This window comes from Megascapheus bottae, chromosome 15, assembly GCF_031878675.1.
Source record: "Megascapheus bottae isolate mThoBot1 chromosome 15, mThoBot2.hap1, whole genome shotgun sequence".
NCBI classification, from domain to species: Eukaryota; Metazoa; Chordata; class Mammalia; order Rodentia; family Geomyidae; genus Megascapheus; species Megascapheus bottae.
In genome coordinates this window covers 35,849,149-35,871,877 of record NC_143523.1, presented here as the reverse complement: position 1 = coordinate 35,871,877, position 22,729 = coordinate 35,849,149, and the positions used below count along the sequence as shown (strand labels likewise).

The 22,729-nt window shown below is 40.0% G+C and overlaps 1 protein-coding gene across 3 annotated transcripts in view; it reads right to left on the bottom strand.

Moving 5' to 3' along the window:
- The window catches only part of Bicc1 (BicC family RNA binding protein 1), a 229,202-nt gene extending 210,382 nt beyond the window's left edge, over nucleotides 1-18,820 (bottom strand). For all 3 annotated transcript variants that reach the window (XM_090346365.1, XM_090346366.1, XM_090346367.1), the window contains exon 1: nucleotides 18,382-18,820. In XM_090346365.1, coding sequence (XP_090202491.1) covers nucleotides 18,382-18,571 — 190 coding nt within the window. In that variant the 5' untranslated portion in view covers nucleotides 18,572-18,820. The remainder of the gene's footprint in view (nucleotides 1-18,381) is intronic.
- Between the last annotated feature and the right edge of the window lie 3,909 nt (nucleotides 18,821-22,729).

Here is a 22,729-nt window from a genome sequence, read left to right as displayed (position 1 = left end):
TTATACAATGACTCAAAGATAATAAAAAATAAGCATCAAATTATGGTAAAAACTGAAATTATTGTAATAGTCTAGGTGAATTCATGCAGATTTTCACTGTTTTCTTGTACTAAGATAACTTAAGATGTTTACTTTTAATTATATGCCAGGTATTTCACAGAACTCTGTGTAATGGGATGAATTTCTAGAAATGTTTTTATGTTGTTACTTTAATTAGGCTATATTTCCCTATTCATGTGGATTATTTTTATTATGTTTATATATATATATATTTTAAGCTAGTCCTCATCTTTACAGATAGGCTTTGTACAGAGAAGGACATTCATCAACCAGCCAGTCTAGATATTGTATGGCATTTATAAGCCTTTTATAGAGTTGCATCTTCTCTGAACTTGCGTGTAGAATTTCACAAATGTAGACTTGCACTTTCTTTTTGAGGAGCTAGTAGTATTTTGGTCCCTCTACTGTTTGTCTACAGTACTACAGGTTCTGTGGTACTGCCACAATCCACTAAGCTCTCCCCCCACTTTGTGTTCCACAGCAACCCAAGTCTCTAAAGTATCAAAATTCCTTATCAGCACTCCAAGTCAAGCAAGTGAGAAGCCAATAATCCACTGAACAGTTCCCTGAAATCAGTAAAGAACAGTAAATAGAAGTTGAAGATTTAGCTCAGTGGAAGAGTACCAAGTGCAAGCCCCTGAGTTTGGTCCTTAGCTGGCCCATTGTAGGAATACAGAAAGCAGAGAAATCATGCACTGAGCTATCATGAGCTGCAGTGGTTGGAGCAGAGACTAACCAAAGGGAAATGAAACAGCTTTTGTTACCCATTTCAATAAAAGAGCATTTGGTTTCCAGCTTGCCTAGAAAACCATGATTCAGTAATGGATTTCTGACACTGTCATGAAAGCTTTTGGTGTTGAGTCTATTTTTCTATGATAAATCAAATCTGTGGGCTCCTTAGTTTTCCCAGTTGCTAAGTCAGTAGCAAGTTAATCTCAAAGCCTAATTATCAGCAGTCGTAGAGATTTACAGGAAGAAATTTTCTTTTAAATCAAAAGATGAGAAATGTACCCATTTCCAACTTCCATCACTCCCTCTGAACTTTTGTTTTCTTGGGGCAGGGGAGAATTGTGGGTTGTTCTGTAAGTAGAATATATAAAGCCACTGAATTGAGCATACTATTTTATAGATCACCTGACCCCTCTACAATGTTTTGTCCTAAAGTGCAGTCAGACTACATTAAACAGCTGTCTACAGGTATAAATCCATTTTGTCTGAGATGATGGCAATGCATCCTCTCAAACTTACACCACATAGGCTTGTGTCTCCTCCCTTCCTGTGACTCACTAGACAGGCTGGGCATCAACAGGTCCCTAGTGTATGGAACCTAGAAATATAGATTAGGGAGGCAGCTCCTATAGGGTACCAGAGGCCTGCCTCAGAAAGGAGACAGAAAAGGATATGCAGATGCCTCTCATCCTAATGTCTTTTAGGCAGTGTTTTAGGAACAGAGTGTCTAGGACAAGAGAAACAGAAGACACCCTCAGAGGTACCAAACTAAGCAATGCATCCTTGTACTGGGTTGGCCTGCTTGAGTTTCCCTATTTCTTCATTTAATTTCCTTGTCCTGTGGGGTAGAGGTAGGTGACCCCAGGCCAAGATGTACATGATGTATGTGAGCCCTCATCCATGAAATCACTGATAAGGATAAGAAGTAACTCTTCTCTCTTTCACTGGGTTGTATTCCTTTTTTTTGCCAGTCCAAGGCTTGAGCTCAGGGCCTGAGCACTGTCCTTGGGTTTTCTCAAGGCTAGAACCCCACCACTTGAGTCACAACACCACTTCCAGCTTTTTTCTATGTATGTGGTATTGAGGAATTGAACCAGGATCTTCATGCATTCTAGGCAAGCACTCTACTACTGAGCCAAACTCCAGCCCCTGGATCTTTCCCTTTTAAAGACAAACAGCCTCATTCCTGTGTACAGTCCCATAATAACTACTCATTACTTTTTCCACCACAGGCAACAATTTCCCATTGTGGATAGTCTCTGTACTCCCAAGTAATTTATGAAAAAAATCACAAGCTAGAAAGCTAGTCACTTCCACAGAACTTCCTTTACATTCGAATCCATTTTTATGTTTTCTTCCTAAATCCTAGTTGTTTGGACTCGGTCAGATAAAATTTACATAGATGATGGATACTCTGTTTTCCTCTCACTGACAGTATACTTTCAAAAGCAATCTTTTCTGTAAGATATCAAAATGATTAACCACTATGTTTTAGTAAATTATAGGAACCTATGAAAATAATCAAGACTCTGCAGATCTGTGGTTAGATTGCATTCATAAAATGAGTTTGGTATGGCTCCTTCTGCTTCTATTTCTCAGAAGAGTTTCAAGAGTATAGGTATTACTTCATCTTTAAAAGTCTTGTAGAATTCTGCAGTGAAACCATCTGCACCTGGGCTCTTTTTGGTTGTCATTTCCCTGAGTGCTTCCACTATGTCATTGTATGAAATTAGTTTGTTCAATTTGCTTACCTCTTCTTAGTTCAATGTGGGTAGCCTATATTTATTTAAGAAAGCATCCATTTCTACTAGTATATTCTTTAAAATAATTAAAGCCATATATGACAAACCTACAGCCAGTATTTTACTAAATAGAGAAAGACTGGAACCATTTACCTTAAAATCAGGAACTAGACAGGGATGCACACTCTCTCCACATCTCTTCAATATAGTGCTGGAACCCTTAGCCAGAGCAGAGCAATAAGGTAAGAAAAGGACATCAAAGGGATCCACATAGGGAAAGAAGAAATTAAACTATCCCTATTCGCAGACGACATGATCTTCTACTTGAGTGACCCAGCAAACTCCACTCCCAAACTTCTAGAAATAATAAACCACTTTAGCAAAGTGGCAGGATACAAAATTAACCTGTAAAAGTCAGTAGCCTTCTTATACACCAACAATACACAAACAGAAGGCCAAATCAAGAAAATGATCCCATTTGCAATAGTCCCCAAAAGAATAAAATACTTAGGAATTAACTTAACCAAAGATGTAAAGGAATTATTTAATGAAAACTATAAAATCCTAACAAAAGAAGTTAAAGAGGATACCAGGAAATGGAAAGACATCCCAGACTCATGGATAGGGAGAACCAACATAGTGAAAAAGGCCATACTGCCAAATTGATATACAAATTCAATGCAATGCCCATCAAAATCCCAAAGACATTCTTTGCTAAAATAGAAGGTATAATCCAAAGATTCATATGGAACAAGAAAGGCCTAGAATAGCCAAAACAATTATAGGCAAAAAGAGCAATGCAGGTGGTATTACAATACCACACTTCAAATTCTACTATAGAGTCATAATAACAAAAACAGCATGGTATTGGCCCCAAAATAGACCAGAAGATCAATGGAACAGAATAGAAGATCCAGAAATAAAACCACATACCTATAGTCAACTTGTAATTAACAAAAGAGCCAAAGATATACAGTGGAACAAACACAGCCTATTCAATTATTAGTGCTGGCAAAACTAGGCAGCCACATGAAGAAAACTAAAAATTAACCCTAGCCTTTCACCTGCACAAGCATTAACTCAAAATGGATCAAAGACCTCAATATCAGACCGGAAACCTTGAAACTGCTACACGATAGAGCTGCAGAAACAGGAACTCATAGGCACAAGCAAAAACTCCCTGAACAGAAACCCAGGGTCACAACAGATTGGAGAAAGACTCGATAAATGGGACTACCTAAAAATAAAAAGTTTCTGCACAGATAAAAGCATAGCTACTAAAGTAGAAAGACAGCCAATCAACTGGGAAAAGATATTTACCAATAATACATCAGACAAATACTTAATATCCCATATCTACATGGAACTCAAGAAACTAATCACCCCCAAACCCAACGTACCAATCACTAAATGGGCACGGGAACTAAGAGACTTATCAAAAGAAGAGGTTAAAATGGCAGAAAAGCATATGAGAAAATGTTGCTCATCATCCATGGTCATAAGGGAAATGCAAATAAAAACAACCCTAAGATACCACCTTACCCCAATTAGATGGCCAACATTTTGAACTCAGACAATGACAGATGCTGGCAGGGTTGTGGAGAAAAAGGAACCCTGCCGTACTGCTAGTGGGATTGTAAGCAAGTTCAGCCACTCTGGAAAGCAGTGTGGAGGTTTCTTAAAGAACTGAAAATTGACCTTCCCTACGATCCTGCCATACCACTCCTGGGCATCTATCCCAACCCCGAACATGATAAGGACACCTGCTCAGCTATGTTTATCTCTGCACTATTCACAATAGCCAGGTGATGAAAACAATCCAGATGCCCTACTGCAGATGAATGGATACAGAAAATGTGGTACATATATACAATGGAATTCTACATAGCCAACAGACAAGATAAAATAATGGCATTTGCAGGGAAGTGGATGAATCTAGAGCGAATCATGTTGAGTGAGACAAGTCAAGACCTAAGGAACAAAAGGTGCAAGGTATCCTTAATATGTGGATATTAGATCCAAACAGTACAAGGACAATGACTCAATATTTGTGTACCCAATGCTATGGACATGGTATTGGAAATATAAACACAACTACATAGACATAAAAACTTATGTCTCTATAGACATAATGTTTTATTACATAGATTAATATGTAACTATGACATACAAACTCTCAGCCTAATTTTAATTATGTTCTAAAATCTAAGTATCAGTGATTGTATATAGAGATTCCCTTCCTGAATATCTGTTTGTTAAACATGTTATTTGAAATATGATGTAAAAATCAATGTTAATAATTTTTTTACATTTATATCTTCTTTTTCTTTATTTTATTGTAATTAATAGAAGGGTTACAGTTATATTCGGCAGATAGAAAGTACATTACTTCATACACACTGGTACCCCTTTTCATGATTTCATCTCCATTTCCCTCCCCCATCTTGGTTCCCCCTTCCCTTTACTATTTCAAATAAACATACATACAACATACCAGATAACAAGGTAAGATACTGTAACAATATGAGAATAACCAAGGGAAAACAAAAGAGATGAGAAATAACATAGTATATTAAGAATAACATTCACTCGTGATATAGCTCTTATTTCCATATCCTGGAGGTCCTTTCATTTAGCCTCATCCGATATGGCCTTATGTATCTAGGTTTTGAACTATTGTAATCCTCTGCTAGGAGAGCCCAAGGTTTCTACTGATTATGACAAATGAGGGAAACCATTGAACCTGTGTTCCTTTGAGTCTGGCTTACTTCACTTAATATGATTTTTTTCTAAGTCTTTCCATTTGGGGCGATGTCATTCTTTCTGACAGCAGCATAGAATTCCGTTGTGTATAAATACCACATCTTGTTGATCCATTCATCAACTGAGAGGCATCTGGGTTGGTTCCATATCTTTGCTATGGTAAATAGTGCTACAATTAATAAAAAATTAATTTTAAAGTATCTCCAGATCAAATGAATATTATGTGATTTCTTCAGCAACATGCAAGTCAACCAATTTTTTTCTGAAAATTTTTAATTAAATAGCTACAAGTAAGTAGGAAAAAATAGTGAAATCTTGCCAAAAGACTGACTTTTCATTAAATGGTAATTTTTAGAAAATTTATAATTTTTACAGCATAGGATAAAAGGACAAACTCAGAGCATAGACAATACAAGCATTAATGGTCTCTGAAAGGTAAGAAAAATAGCCTAGTGTCACTGAATAATTTAAATCTAATATTTAGACATATAAATGTCCTTACTGGAGATTTTAATCTAGTGAACATGATTTTCCTGCTTTGTCATTCTAGTACCCTAACTTCCAGATATAAATCCTGGCACAAGAAATTTGATAATTGGACATTCTGGCAAAGGAGAAGGAAAATGTGACACAAAGACACCAATTGGGGAAGCAAGCAATTGCTCTCTAGCTTAGTATGTCACCACAAACAAGGCTCAGCTATAGTCTATGCTATAATCCCTGTTCCACTGCTATAGAAAATCTTACATTACCTAACATCTAGACTACAGAATTCAGGGTGCTGCAAACCCAACTGCCAAGATGCTAGAAGACAGGACTCATGGTTAGCTCTCTCACAAGTGCTTGTTTCTCCAAAGCTGGGGAGCTTTGACTGTCCTCATTCTACCTCCATTTTCATCCACTGGAGATGGTCTTGTGTGTGGTTAAGTTAAGATCAATCTTCACCACGCTGCTTATGTACAGAGCTGAGTCAGTCTCCAACAGAGGAGGTTCAAAGGATCAGTGGCTTTGTATTGTATACTGTGCTAAAGATTTGGAATACTGAAGTTGAAAGGGATTTTTTAAAGGACTTTAATCCCAAACCCTAAGAAGTTGTCCAAGATAACAGTGTCATGGGCAAGACTGCGACATGACCTCAAGTATCCTGACTATAGGGCAGGAATTGTCCTGAAAAAAGTGGGTTATTTCCCTCTAGCTCAACATGACTCCATGATTATCCCTTACAGTAATCAGACTGACATAAAAGATTTCTTTTTGAGAGTGAGTTATCTGTTTAAAATGCTTTAAAATCATATCTGAGCACAGACAAGGTGGCATATGCCTATAATCTCATACTTGGGAGGGCAAGCCAGGAAGATCTTGAGTTCAAAGCCAACTTGGGCAACACACAAAATTCTAGGTCAACCTGTATTACATGAGATGACCATGTTCCAAACACATACACACACACACACACACACACACACACACACATATTTAAATAATTGTATGGAGATGTGTTATTCCAAGAATATGATAATGTAATGTTTGCAACTAAATAAACTAAAATTTTAAGCAAATGTTCAATTTAAAACATTAATCCAGATTAGACGCAGGTATTAAAAAGCAGCTTTAATCTCATTTAAAGAAAATTTTGCCTATCTTCATTCAAAATGCTATGCTAATGTATCACCCTAGACTGAGACTACTGAGAGAGATGTTACAGTCAAGACTGCTCTGTCCCATGGACTTCGGGGTATTTCTGAGGCTAAGCACATACCCTCGCCTTAAAGTTTCATTCCATGAGGTAAATGCTGGGTCCATTGGCCCAAAATGGGACTAAGTTTTTAATCCAGACCCATAATGGGTCATTTACTCTATAAACACTGTACAGATAGTTATTCACAGCCCTAGGATAGATGCTGGAGAAAAACAGGATGAATTTGAATAATACATATCATTTCCAAGGCACCAATTGTGACTCAAGTTTATAAACATTATTGTATAATCTCCACAATAACTGGAAGAAGGTATTATTATCTCCATTTCACAATGGAGAAAATAGGAAAATGTAACCAGAGCTTGTAGAAGGCAGAACCCTGGCATGTCTGCCTTCTTGCTAAGAAACTAACCCACTTGTGTGGGCCCCCACAAGCCTCTGCATTTTAGCAAGGACTCCAGAAGCAGCATAACTATGCAAGAAAGGAATTTACCATCCTGTACTCAAATGTAGTATGTCTCTATATTATATGAGAGTCTAGACTACATAACAACCTGCACCAGAAACTGGTATCAGAACCCCAAAAAGAAATCGGGACTCCAAATTCACAACGTTTTTCTGAAAAATACATGTATCTATGTCTACTGGGTTTATATTGAGGGACTAAAAAGACTAAACAGGAAGACATCAAGAATAGGGTTGAGTATGATGATAAAACCCAACAATCTCAGCTACTCCAGAGGTAGAGATTGGGTGAATCATAGCCCAACGCTAGCTAGTACAAATCTGTAAATTCACGTGTGCAGAAGGTGTAAGTTAAAAGGATTACAAACTCAAGACAACTTGGGCAAAAATATGGAGACCCCCAACCCTTAAAACATGACAAAAGCTGGGACTGGGAGTTTTGCCTAGTGGTAGCGTGCTTGCCTCACATGCAGGAAGGCCTGGGTTCGATTCCTTGGTACCATATACATAGAAAAAAAAATGGAAGTGGTACTGTGGCCCAAGTGGCAGAGCTCTAGCCTTGAGAAAGCCCAAGGACAGTGCTCAGGCTCCTGAGTTCAAGCCTGGAAAAAAATTTAAAAAAATTTAAAGATTACCAAAGCAAACAAAAGGGTTGGGACCAAGGTTCAAATGGTTAAGTGATTGAAGACCCTGAGATCAAAGCCATGGTACTGCCAAGGAAACATTTTGTCTTCAAGAAGTTGAGGGTACAGATCAATACTTACCTATAGTATAGTACTTGCCTAACAAGAACGAAGCATAATAATAATATTCACAAAAGAATTCTAGCACTGTAGGAAGAAAAACAAGAAAAGTGTATTTTTGCCAGAAAATTCTACAATCAAAATAATATGCTTTTGGAAGTATTTTATGAAATATTCCATTGATGTCTTTTATGCTTCACTGACTGCATCATGAAAGTCAAACTCATTCTGAATCCATTGTGCCGCAATGAAGGCAATATAACCCTTTCATAGAAGGATAAGTAGGGGTGTGCTCTTTCCACATCCCACACAGCAAATCTCTCCATGAACAAGACACATGTATCTATCTGGAGACTAACTGCTTCAAGTTTGCTTAATAACAAGGCAAACATGCCAGCGTCCAGCATGAAGTGAATCAAAGGAAAAGAATTCAAATTTTGAAATTATTTGACCATCTTCTAATCATCTACCAATGTTTCTCCAAGTGTAGTCCTGGAACCACCTACATTAGACCCACAAAAGACTCTTTCCAATGTGCAGATCCCAACACCATAACTAACACCACCCTAAGACATAAAGTCTCTGCATTCTCTGAGGAACCCACAGCTTGCCTTTTTAAACAAACTCTGGGTTTATACGGACAAAATTTTAAGAAATTTAATTTCATCCATAGATACCCTGATCTGCTAAAACAAACATTACTGACATCTTTCAGCTCAAAAGATAAAAGCCAAAAAAGGGGGAAAGCAAAACTCTAAATCTCTACTTGAACTTCAGCTGCCTCATATTTCACAATTTCTAGATGAAGCAAGTCAGGTTGTCACAAATATGAGGAACACATGGCCTGTAACTTTTTGCCTCCTCTTCATCACATAAAAGAAAAATCTTGCAGCAGGAAGCCAAGTAGCTCATGGGTATAATCCAAGCTACTCGGGAGGCTGAGATCTGAGGTTCACAGTTCAAAGGCAGCCCAGGTAGGAAAAACCATGAGACTCCTATCCCCAATTAGCCAAAAAGCCATCAGTGGAGCTATTGCACAAGTGGTATAGTGCTAACCTTTAGCACAAACACTCAAGGACAGTGCTCAGGCTTTGAGTTCAAGCCCCAGGACTTGGCAAGTAATTAATTAATTTTGCAAAATTCATCAAGAGCTTTAAAATTGCCAGGTGTGCTGCATACTTGTAATTTCAGCACTTGGGAAGCGGAGACAGGAAAATCACAAGTTCAAGACCAGTTTGGGCTACATAGTAAGTCTTTATCTTTTAAAAAAAATCATATCTTTGCCCCCAAATCTTCTCTAATAAGATTCTTTACAATAATTATAATAATAATAAATAACATAGAAGGTTCTTAGGCAAATGTGTCGCAGCACTCAGAGTATCCATCCACTGCAGCCATGTTCTACACCTGGCACTTATGAATGCTATGCATACAGTTATTTCTAGCCTTACAACCTGAAGGATTTTTGGATGCCCATTTTACATTTTAGAGATACAAGTACTGAGACTCAAAGAAGTTATCAACTTTTTCCAGGCTATTCAGCTAATAAACAACAGAACCATGGATCTAAGTACTTGGCATTTTAAGTAGAAATATTTAGACAACAGAAGTCTCTGTTGTATAACCACATAAAAATGTTTTAAAATATTTTTAAAAGTATCATACATCAAAGGAATGATGCGCACACTTGACTCTCCAATGAAGCAAAACCATAATAGAATGCAAAGTGAAAAGGAAGATAAGTATATCCATTACAGAATTTGTCACTGAAGAATTTATATTGATTTCATCCACATTCCAAAGCTTCGGACACCGCACCGGGCATACAGGAAGAATTCCAAATACACCTTATGAAAAGATCTGATGTGTGAGTGAATTTTTAAAGACCAGGATAAAAACCCCCAAAGTATGATCAGTAGTTACTAGTGACTTTGAATTTGGGATCATGAATAAATTTATTTCTTCCTTTTTAATCTATGTGTACTTTCAAGTACTGTATAGTAAGTTTATGTTACCTTTTGAATCAAATAATAAAAGCTATGGCTAATATCCAAGCACTCTGTTTAAGCCTCTTCCTACAAAAGAAGTATAGTCAAACTCCAGGTCAACTCCACCTGCAGAGTTATACATGGTTGTCTTTTTCACAGCAATAAAGAAACAAACTTGTAACTAGGAAATGAGTATTATTTTTTGCTATGCCAGCATATCCTAAACAGCAGGATTCAGTATTTGGCACACATGAACACCTTCCATCAGCTCCAGTATTCGTAGGTTGAAAACAAGGGAAAGATATGCCTAGTGTATCACATCCACGTGTTTCCACTGATGCTTTTGGACATTTTGGGACACTGTCCAAGACACTGGTGCTAAGATTCAAAATCAAATGAGGTGACTCTTACAGCACAACACAAAAGTGTTACCTGTTTTTGTCTTATTTTGTTTTGCCAAGATTATTCCCACATAATTCAAAAGCTATTAGGAATTTGCTTTATTAAAATTCTGCCTTGTCCATGGCACTTTACATTTAAGAAGAGATGTGGCCACCATTTTTCCCATACATTTTTTTAATGAGAGCTCTATCTGAAAATAATTGGAATAAACTGGACAAACCAGCTGATGTGTTTTATGAGCTCACTATTCTGGACAATTTCAAGCAGCAAACAAAGCACAAACTCATCGGTAATTCTATTGAACTACCTTCAAAATGACTTCATCTTCTCAACAAATTCTGGCTTCATGGGCCAGTTTAGGGTAGAGTGGCCAGTCTATGAAAAGGTAGTCAATTTGGAAAAAAAAACTGAACACAGGTAGAAAAAAGGAGAACTGACAGCTATCTTAGAGTAATAAAAAGGTGTCCGTGGATTACACCTGTAATCCTAACCACTTCAGGGGCGGAGACTGAGACCTGAAAGCCAAGGCAAGAAAGCCTAAGAAACTCTAAAACTCTTATCTCCAATTAGCTACCAAAAAAAAAAAGCCAGAAACAGAGCTGTGGCTCAAGAGTAGAATGATAATAATGAGCATAGAAGCTCAGAGATAGCATTCAGGCTCTGAATTCAAGCCCCAAGCGCAAAGCAAAAGGAAAAAAAATGGTTATTTGTGTTGCATCATGTCATTTTTAATGGAAAAAAAACCAATAATGGTGACATGGACACAACAAGGGAGGCTTCTTTTTAAAGACAGTTCCAGAGGCTGGGAATAAAACTCAGTGGGAGGGCATAAGCTCAGCATGTGCTCAGGGTTTTGATCCCTAACCCTACAGTGGAGGAGAGGGAACATATTTCCAGGTCTTGTTTGTAAAACTAGTATCAAGATGATAACAGCTTAAGATAACCAAGGCTTTTCCTCTTAAGAGATTTAGATTTACTCCTGGATTATGATAAGGAAAATCCATATATATATATATATACATATATATCCACATTTTAAGGGATATTCAGTGTAAGCCAAAGTCCATGATTAATATAGCCTAGGCCAGCTTTACTCACACTGAGTATGTGGGGTCACAGTGCTCCCCCACATTGCCCACTGTGAGGAAACTATGAGTTGAATCATCATCGTTCCTCATCCATTCTGAGCCCTTCTTCCTTGCCTACTTCAACTAGACAGAATGAGAAAGAAGACACTTAACTCAAGAATCTCCTCCTGAAAAAATAGAACTTTCAAGACAAAATTTTTTTACACAAAAACATGAAAGGCTGAACAGAAAACCATTTTTAGCCATCTCCCCTTGCCCAATTGCCCAGCAGACACCATAGATGCACTTCCTGGTGAGACCATCCTCATGTTGAAGAAGTAAAGGAAAAGGCCATAGGCCAAAGATGGCAAAGCCAAGGAAGATGGAAGATTCCGTGATAAACTTCTGAGATTCCTTGATAAACTTGAGCAGCTATTAAAGACTAGACCACTCTCCTCCAGTCTTCAGATGAGCTTCTGCCTTGTCTAAAAAAAAAAAACAACAACAACAACAAAAAAAACACTCTGTGTTAGGTTTTTCTTAATTGTAGTAAAATATCTTCCTGCCTCTAAAAGTGACTGATACAACCTTGGGTACCCAAATATTGAGTCCTCGCTCTTGTACTGTTTGGATCTAATATCCACATATCAAGGAGACCATGTGCCTTTTGTTCCTTTGGTCTTGACTTATCTCACTCAATATGATTTGCTCTAGTTTCATCCACTTCCTAGCAAATGCCATTATTTTATCTTGTCTGTTGGCTATGTAGAATCTCATTGTATATATGTACCACATTTTCTGTATCTATTCATCTGCAGTAGGGCATCTGGATTGCTTCCATCACCTGGCTATCATGAATAGTGCAGAGATGAACATGGCTGAGCAGGTGTCCTTATTATATCCTGGCTTATGATGTTCAGGATAGATGCACAGAAGTGGTATGGCAGGATCGTAGGGAAGGTCTATTTTCAATTTTTTTAAGAAACCTCCAAACTGCCTTCCAGAGTGACTGTCCTAGTTTACATTCGCATCATCAATGCAGAAAGTCATGGACATGGTCTTGGAGATATAAACATAACTACATAGACATAAAAATCTATAATGGGATATATATACTCTATAGATATAATGTTATATTATATAGATTGATATGTACCTATGACATACAAACCCTCAGCTTAATTTTAATTATGTTCTAAAATCTATGTGCCAGTGATTGAGTATAGACATTCCCTTCTTGAATACTTGTTTGTTAAACATGACATCTGAAATATGATGTAAAAATCAGTGATAATAAAATCTTTCAAAAAAAAGAAAAAACAGTGACTAATAAAAAGAATTTCTCCAGCTATGCCTGAATTTATTAATGATCAACTTCACACAAAGTCCTCAGAGAGCTCATAGAAATAAGGTTCACTAAGTGGACAATTAATTGCCCTGACTACCCAGTCCATGGCTATGAATGAAAAGGGCATCTTCACAGCCTCCAGGATGGTCAAGCAAGAGCCCCACTCCCAGCCAGTCTAAGGGTAGATCATAAGCTTCTCCTGCCAAGCAACACAGCCTCCAATGGGTTGCTTACATTAGTACCATTTCACCTTTCCATCCTAATTTCTAACTCAACTACATTTCCACTAACACACTTTCGGCTTTCTCAAAAAGGCAGGAAAAAGAAAAGGGAAAGGAAAGAAAAAGGCAAAAAAGAAGAGACTTGAGTGCAACTATCATTTAATGTTGAAGAGCCTGGCAAGAATTTACTTCCTAGATCCTTCCTTGTCGTGCAAGGTGGTGTCACTGTGGATGCTGATGCTGATACTCTAGTGTTGACCAAGTGTCACGTGCCTAGCCCTGGGATGAGCAAGTCACACGCATGCATTCATTTAGTGTCCACAACTTCAACATCCTTCTACGGTGAAACTTTTAGCACGCTATTTCAGTGAGGGAACAAGAATCCTAGCCTAGAAACAGTTTTGTTGTTGAAAAACCTTCTTCTACACACCTATGGATGGAAGTTCAAAACAACATACAACAATGAGAATTTGAGAGATTGTGCTTATTAGTCTTTAGTAAAATTGTTAAAAGTGAAAGAAAAGTACTCAAAAGAATGAACAATTACAACTGAAGGGGTCCTGGGTAAAATCAAGGATTTCACAGTCAAATATGGCAAAATGTACCTAACTGCTTAACAATGGGGAATCACTCGATACATGGAAAGCCACCAGAAGGGCTGATGGTAATATGCACATAACCAATAACGTTTCTTAATCATAAAATTATTACTTTCCTTTCCCAATTCATTTTATTTTTACTTTAAATGTAAGAATGACACTTCATACACCACAGTTTACAATGAATTCAGCACTTTTTATGTGACTAGTCTTGTGATATTTTATCTGTATTTTTTTTCTTTTAATTGTTACAACTACCTCAGGGCTACAGGTAAAACATTTTCCCCAAATTCTCTATGCAAAGGTAAAAATCAAAATTCAAATCTAGATCTGGTCCAGGTCCCTATGCACTTAACCTCTTGCTTCATAAACCGAGTTGGTTTCTGATTGTTAGCCTTGATCAAGTACCAACTAGAAAGTTCTACTCCTGTAAGTTCCAGTGTTTATCTTCACTTTTAGAATGTCCTCATCTCTGAATATTTGTATATCATATTTTTTCTTCTAGCATACAATATCTAAGAAACTGTTATCTGTTCACTAGATGGTAACACAATCTCCACTCAAGCTTGTTCAAATAAAGAGATAACATAACTGCTGCTCATATTTTTTAATCAATGATATCTGCAAAGCTCTGCTATGGTGGCTAGTTCTACTACTCAGGCAAGCAGCACTAAGTGGTCCTAGTAGTATCGTGCATCATAAAAACAACCTGGTTTCCCAAGTCCCCTGCAGTATGTCAATCTCAACTCATATAAATAAACCATCCTTCTCAAGTTTTCTCTTGCTTCTATGCTGAAACACAAAATACTCAGAAATTGCATATGCTTCTAAATTTTATGTAGAAACATTTAATTCCATGGCACACACACACACACACGGGACAGGTCATGAACTTAGGCCCTTGGGTGCTGTCACTGGATAGGCTAACTACTACTTTAAGCCACAGTTCTATTTCTGGCTTTTCTGGTAGTTACTTGGAGACTTCCATGCCTGGTCTGTCTTCGAATCAGGATTCTCAGCTAGTATTAAAGGCATGAGCCATAAGTACCTACCTCTTTCTTTCTTCTTTGTTTCCTTCCCTCCTTCCTCTGTGATGGTATACTGGTACTAGGCCTTTCATTCTCACTGGGATACTTTGCTTAAGACTGGTGTGCTACCACTTGATCCACACCTTACTTCCAGTATTTTGGTGATTAACTGCTCTTTTACACTTTTCTACTCAGGCTGGTTTCAATCTAAGATCCTCAAGTCTCACCTTCCCAAATAGGTAGGACTATAGGTATGAATCACCAGTGCTCTGCTTCTCTCTCCTTTTTTTTTTTTGCCCATCCTGGGCTTGAGCTCAGGGCCTGAGGGTTTTCTCAAGGCTAGAGCTCTACCACTTAAGCCTCAGCACCACTTCCAGCTTTTTTTCTATGTATTTGGTACCAAGGAATCAAACTCGGGTCTTCATGCATGTAGGCAAGCACTCTACCACAAGGCTAAACTCCCAGCCTCTCTCTTTTTTATATAACAAAACTCATATGTAACTGGCTTCAGTGAATGCACACTATTATTTCATGAGGTAAGAAATCAAAATTTTGAATATTAATGTTAAAGAATTAAGAATATTTATCACTGAAACAATGGTATTCAATCTAAAACTGATTACTCCCACCAAAAACATATACTCAAAAATAGAGTCCTGTTTAAAAAAATCACTGACTAATCAAATGCATATTCTTCATCTAGATTCTAACACAAACTGCATTCCTTTGGCTGTTCTAAGGTAGTTATTTAACCAAAAGGAAAAAATAAAAACTAGTGACCATTCCCTATATTTTTGGTCTGGTGGTTTTTTATGTGCATCAATTATTTCACATTCAGTGATCATCTAAGAATGGTATTTTATTTGACTACCACCCTAGTGCCCATTTTTGAACTAAACAGAATTTTTGGTTCATTGCGTATAAGAATTTCTCCAGCAATAAAAATACAACTCATTAAAGATTAACTTGCCCCCAGGACAGTCTCCCTGAAAACAAATTCCAAGACTTATAATCACCAATTTACACTCAGAATATTTAAAGGCCAACAATCGTATTGATTCTGATTTAAACTGGAAATCCCACATAATATGAAGGCTGTTATAAAATAAAAATGACAACTTCACAATGATTAGAAACACCATCAAATACAATCTTTATTTATTTACTTGACACTTTCCAAACAAAAGGTTTTAAATAAATAACGGATAGAGTTTAGAATACACAGATTTACCAGACTTCCTATATTGGTTCCAATTTTGCTTCCATAATTATGAACTTGCAAAATTCTTTTGTTCCCTCAACTATTTGGTAAATACACCTCATCTTCCATGGGTTGTGGTAGGCACTGCAAATCATCTAAGCCCATAATGTCATCATTTTGTATTGATTATAAAAAAGCAACTGATATTTATGAAGCTCTTATCATTTGCCAACACAATATCAAGTCTTAATTTATGGGGCGTTAACTCTTTCCATTCTCATCAAAACCCTCAGAGAAAGTTCTAGTATCATCTCCATTTTGCAGATAGGAAAAAGGAGGGAATAGGAGACACCCAGGAACTTTTCCAAAGTCCTACAGGTATTTGAACCCCAGGCCTGAGTGGCTCCAGTATTCACACTTGACATCACTAGCTGGTAGAAAGCAGGAAGGCACAAGATTGCATTGAACTCTGCAATCAGTCTCCTTCAACCATGATGGGACTACATAACTTAACACTGGAAAGGAAGCATGAATCCCAAAATGCCTCAGCACACTATGCAAATGGGTTTTACTTTCAAACTTGTTCAAACTTTACTCTCAAAATAAGGACCATTCATTTCTGGGTGATTTTTCCAGAGTTAACAAGAGCACTGTGTTCTATCACCGAGCACTGTATTTCATTTTCTATAAGCTGGAGAAATGTTCAGACTTTCTTTGAGGCAAACTTGATCATTGCAAACCAATTTTTTAAACTATGTGGTATCAGAACAGCAAATCTACAAGGAATAGTTCTCAACTTAAGTGATGTAAAACAAATTCCAATGTAAGCTGAATATTTTGTTTTAGATCCAGAAACTAGGCAAAAACAATCATGGAACAAATGGTGTAACTAAAATGAGTTACTGACACGCAGCTGTGTTTTAATTTTCCAATCTGCCCTTTAATACTCTGAACAGTTTATCATTCCAAAACAACTGTCCTAGAAAATTACATAATTTAAGAGAAAAGGAGACAGGGACAAGACAAGACTTAGGGATGTTTATCAATAAAAATAAGCAGCAAGGGAGATGAGTTTGCAGTACAGCCAAAAACAAAACGCCTGCCAGGCACTCCTGCTATTTGTTTCCATCAAGTTATTGTTTTGGAAAACAAGTTGTTCTCTCTTAAAAATAACCTGCTTAATTGTTCTAAAAAGCCACTGCATGGCCACAGAAGACTAACTTGCTCCCATACTACGATACACTGACTGATAAAGTCAAAATAAGTTATGCACAAAGCTGGAGAGCTTCAATCTTCCCATGATAAAAGGGCTCGGACTACTGAATGACTTTTCACTGCTCATCCTTACTGAGAGAGCCCAGGGCCTGCTTGCTTCTCTTCTTCACAACCCTAGTCATTCAAACTACCAGTTCTCCTTGTGAGTGGAAACTGAGTCACTTTGGTTGAGTACAGGTAGGTTAGGCAATTAACATTTTTGAAAGAGGTCAAAATGACCTTGCACACGTTAGCATTCCAATCCTCACTTTAAAAACCTCAGTGGGTTCACGATCCAATATGACTTCTGCCTAGGAAAGCCCTAGAGAAACTAAAGAGGAAAAAGACAAAACAAAAAGAAAAAACCAAGTCAGACATCCAGAACCAGGAAGATCTGTATCTCATAAGCCTGTCAGGGGATGGACACATACACTATCCTCAAAGGCAGCAACAGCTTCCCAACTCAGTGGCCAGGCTTGGAAGCCCGCCCCCGTCTTGGTCCCCCTGGTGGGGAGGAGGAGGGAAAGGAGGAGGAGGAGCTCGAGTCTTAAGCCCTGACATCTGCCTAGCATTTCCCAATAGCCAGACAAGGCCCCTCAGCTGGAGGAAGTGGATACTGACAAGCGCAGCGAGTGAAACAGACACGAAAGGGACAAGAGCTAGATTCGAGACCGCTGGGCAGAGAGCGGACGGGAGGTCACCCGGAGCCTGCGGTGCGCCCCCCGAGGGCGTCCGGGTGACATAGCCCGAGTGTCCTGGCTACAAGTTGACACCTCCAAAGTCCCGATCGCAACTCAGGCGTGCTCCAGGACAAACTTTGAGCTTTGGTCTAGAGCTGCTCAAATTAACAAGTCTCCCCCCACCACCCCATCCCATCCCCGCCCCACGACTGGAAAACTGGGAGACGCGTGGAGTCTTCCACATCCTGGGTGTCCCCGGGGGGTGGGGACAAGCAGAGGACATTGGGGACGCTCGGGAAGGGGAGGGGATGCCGAGGGGTCCCGGGAAGGATTCGGGGACGCAGCCTGGAAGTTTTAAAGCCAGGGGAGGGTAGGGGTGGGAGGGTATCTACCTTGTAGCATGGCCTCGAGTTTCTTCCTGTCCACGCGGAAGCGCTCCTCGCTCCACTCGGGACAGTACAGGGGCGCCCCGGCGACCAGGTCGTCCTCCGAGCCAGGCATGGGCGAATCGGTGCTGCGCTCGCTGTTGGAGCCCGGGTCCGATTGCGCGGCCAGGTAGCCTGGTTCCGCCTGGGCGGCCATGGTGGGCGCGCGGCGCTGGCGTCCCAGCTGGCCCCGCCGATCAGCCTGCGCCGCCGCCGCCGCCGCCTGCGCTCGCCCGCCGGGCCCGACTGGCTCCCCGCGCCTCGGCGCTAGCTGGTCCCCGCGCTGCCCGCGCCGCCGCGGACCCCGCCGCCGCCGCCGTCGCCACCCGACCCTCGGCGCATCCCAGCCTGGGACACCGCCCACACCGCCCGCTGCCCCGGGCCGCCGCTCGGGTCCCGGGCCAGTGACCGCGCCGCCCCCCGTGAGCGACGCCCGCGCCGAATGAGCTCGCTGAGCCGCCCGCGCCTCCATCCGCAGGGCCCGGCCGCCCCCTCCCCGCCCCGCCGCCCGGGCAGACGCGCGCTCATTGGCCGACCAGGCCCACGGGGAACCACGGCGGGAGCTGGGGAGAGGCGAGGAGGGGGGGTGCGCGGGTGGGAAGGGGGGAGGGAAGGACGGAGCGGAGGGCAGCCCCCGGCGCTCACACGCTCAGCACACACAGCCTCCACGTACACACCGCCACTCTCTGGGCGCTCACGGGCACAAAGCCGGTCCCACCCCTGCACTGGGTTACTGGAAACACGACGGTCTAGAGTGTGCCAGGAAGACGTGCACAGGAATTCAGCATCTTCCACGCACCCCCTCGCAGCTGGCTTCACTCATTCCTCTGCACACTCAACAAGTCTCCCTCCAAGCCCAGCTCACCCCTGCAGCACACACCAAGTGCTCGCACCCCACCCTGGAAAACTCAGCAATAGACGCCCTGGGGTCTGTCCCTGGAGTTTCCCCGCAGGAACAGGGGGCAGACCCGAGAACACTTGGGAGGAAAACCTTTTGCAGACGTCTCCCTGGCTCCTGTGCTTCTCGTTCCTCAAACTCAAAAGACTTCCTTTCTCTCTTCTCACTCAGTGGCCCATTTTCGGAGGAGAGGGATAAAGAAAAAGCTTACTCTTTATTCCCAGAAGGGGATTTTGTTATCGTTGCTGTTGTTAAATGAAAGGAGGAAGTTGTTTTGTGATTTTCGAGGAATAGACTTAGCCAATATGAGACAGAGACAGAAAGATAGAAGCTAAGGGGTTGTAATGATGGATGTTGTGTGGAGCTAGCTGGTATCTGGGCTGGTATGTCTTGTCCTAGACTAAGGGACTCTGGTCTGTGCAGGAGGTGAGTCTTTCCCAAATGGTGACCTAGCAATATCTATGACCCCAACTTCAGGGCCAGCCTCTCTTTGACTTGGCCAGGAAACACCAGAGAAAAGAAAGCCTCGTTTGCACCAATAGTTGTCCCCTTGCATTTTTCCAGTCACACAGACTTTTTCTTTTGTTTTCTGACTAAAGCGCAAAGATTTCTTATTACTGTTATTACTGGAAGTAATAACAGGAGGGAGCTGTTTGCCACTATGCCAAACAAGGTGGTTACTGGCTTACAAGTGGAGCAAGCTATATCACTGACCGGGGCCCTTGGATAACACCAGAAGGTAAATCAAAATGTGTAGTAGGTTCAGTGCCTATTGAACCAGAATTGACTGTGGACTGGGGACTGTGGTGTAGCTGACAGGTGAAACAGAGAAGCAGAAGTAGTGATGTGGCTGTAGGTCTTTAATAGGAAACACAATCTCCCTAAAGTCCTGTCTTATTAAGCAGAGAAACCCCATGCTCCAACTGGCCCCCTTATGAACTGACAGATGAACACTTTTTTTCTAAACTTATAGATTTATGTTCTTGATGAGTCTGAAAAACACCTGTTTCAGGCCCCCAATTGGTGGCCGTACAATCCTTCCCACAGTCCTCCATCCAGAATATTCCTGTCAGGGGGCAGCTATGGAAACTCTATTAATTTCCAGGACTCTCCGTTAGGCCCAAGGAATAATGATCAAGGAAGGAAGGAAACAATTCCTGTGGTCCTGGGCTGACATTGTAGTGAGAAAGGTAAAATTGATAGGAAAAAAACCATAAAAGTGTTCCCGTGGCATGCAGTTTAAATAAGGGAGTCAAGATACTTGAAAACCCACAATGGAGGAATTGGATATAGTTCAGCTTGTTCTATGATTTTTCTCCAATAGTGCACAGCTTTATGGGTGTAAAATAAAGGAAATAAAGTCATCTCCCCCAAGTGGATGCAGCACCAGGTACTAGAATTTGATCCATCAATGGATAATGGGGAAAAGGTGGAAGAATTAATGCTCAAAGAAAGAATAGCACTGGAGGAAAAGCAATACCAAACTTTAGACTCTATTACAGAGCTGTAGTAAACAAAAGAGCTTGGTACTGGCACAAGAACAGGCCTGAGAACCAATGGAATAGAACTGAAGACCCAGAAATCAACCTGCAGACCTATGGCCACCTAATCTTTGATAAGGGAGCCAAAAAAAATAGATGGAAGAAAGACAGCCTCTTCAACAAGTAGTGCTGGCAGAACTGGTTAAGCACCTGCAGAAAACTTCTGTATCACCCTGCACCAGGATTAACTCCAAATGGATCAAAGACCTTGAGGTAAAAGCAGATACACTGAAAACTTTACCAGAAGGAATAGGAGATACACTAGGTCTCCTTGACACAGGCTGAAATTTTCTTGAAACACAACAAATCAAAGACAGTTTGGATAAGTGCAGAGTTTCTATATGGCAAAGGACATAGCTAGCAAGCTAAATAGAAATCCCACAGAGTGGGAGATCTTCACTAACCATACAACAGACAAAGGCCCCATATCCAAAATATATCAACAACTCAAAAAATTGAACCACTCCCAAACTAATCTCCAAAGAAACAACCATCCCATTAAAAGATGGGCCAAAGACTTAAATAGAGTCTTCTCTGAAGAGGAAATAAGAATGGCCTATAGACACATGAAGAAATGCTTGACATATCTGGCCATAAAAGAAATGCAACTCAAAACAACTCTGAGATTCCACTTCACTGCAGTTCAAATGGCCATAATCAAGAAATCTAATAACAACAGATGCTGGAGGGGATGTGGCCATGAGGGATCATTATGGGAGTGTAAACTCGTTCAATCACTATGGAAAGTATTATGGCGATTCCTCAAAAGACTAAACATAGAGCTCCTCTATGACCCAGCAATTCCACTACTTGGCATTTACCCAATTGTCCAGAAACAAGGACACCCTAAATCCACTAGCACAATGATGTTCCTTGCAGCATTATTTACCATAGCAAAGATATGGAACCAACCCAGATACCACTCAGTTGATGAGTGGATCAACAAGTTGTGGTATTTGTAACAATGGAATTCTATGCTGCCACAGAAAGAATGACATGGCCCCATTTGTAAAGAAATGGAAAGACTTGGAAAAAATCACATTAAGTGAAGCAATCCAGACTCAAAGGAACATAGGCTCAATGGTTTCCCTCATTTGTCATAATTAATATAAACCTTGAACTCACCTAGTAGAGGTTTATAATAGGGCTAAACCTAGATACATAGGCCGGATAGGAAGAGGTTAAATGAAAGGACCTCAAGGATATAGAAACAAAAGCCATATAATGAGTGACTTTTGTCCTTAATGTACTATATTATCTCTCATCTCTTTTGCTGTCCCTTGGTTATCTCATATTGTTACAGTATTTCACCTTGTTATCTGATTTATTGTATGTATGCTTGATGGGTTATTTGAAATTGGATAGGGAAAGGACGGGGGGGGGGGAATGGGGACCATGACATGAGAAAGGGTATCAATGTATGTGAAGTAATGCACATTCTATCTGGTGAATATAATGTAACCCTTCTATTCATTACAATAAAAAATATATGAAAAAAAGAAACAAGAGCCATATAATATGTGACTGTTGTTCTTAATGTACTATGTTATTTCTCATCTCTTTTGTTGTCCCTTGGTTATCTCATATTGTTACTGTATCTTACCTTGTTATCTGATATATTGTAAATATGTTTATTTGTTTGTTTGAAATAGGATAGGGAATGGGGAAAACAAGATGAGGGATGGAGTCAGGGGAGGGAAATGGGGACAAAATCATGAGAAAGGTTAGCAATGACTGTTAAGCAATGCACTTCTATCTGGCAAATATAATGTAACCCTTCTATTAATTTACAATAAAAATATATTTTTAAAAAGAATTAATGCTCAAATAACCTTTCAAGAAGATGTGAAATTAAAACTCAGGAATGAGAGCTTTG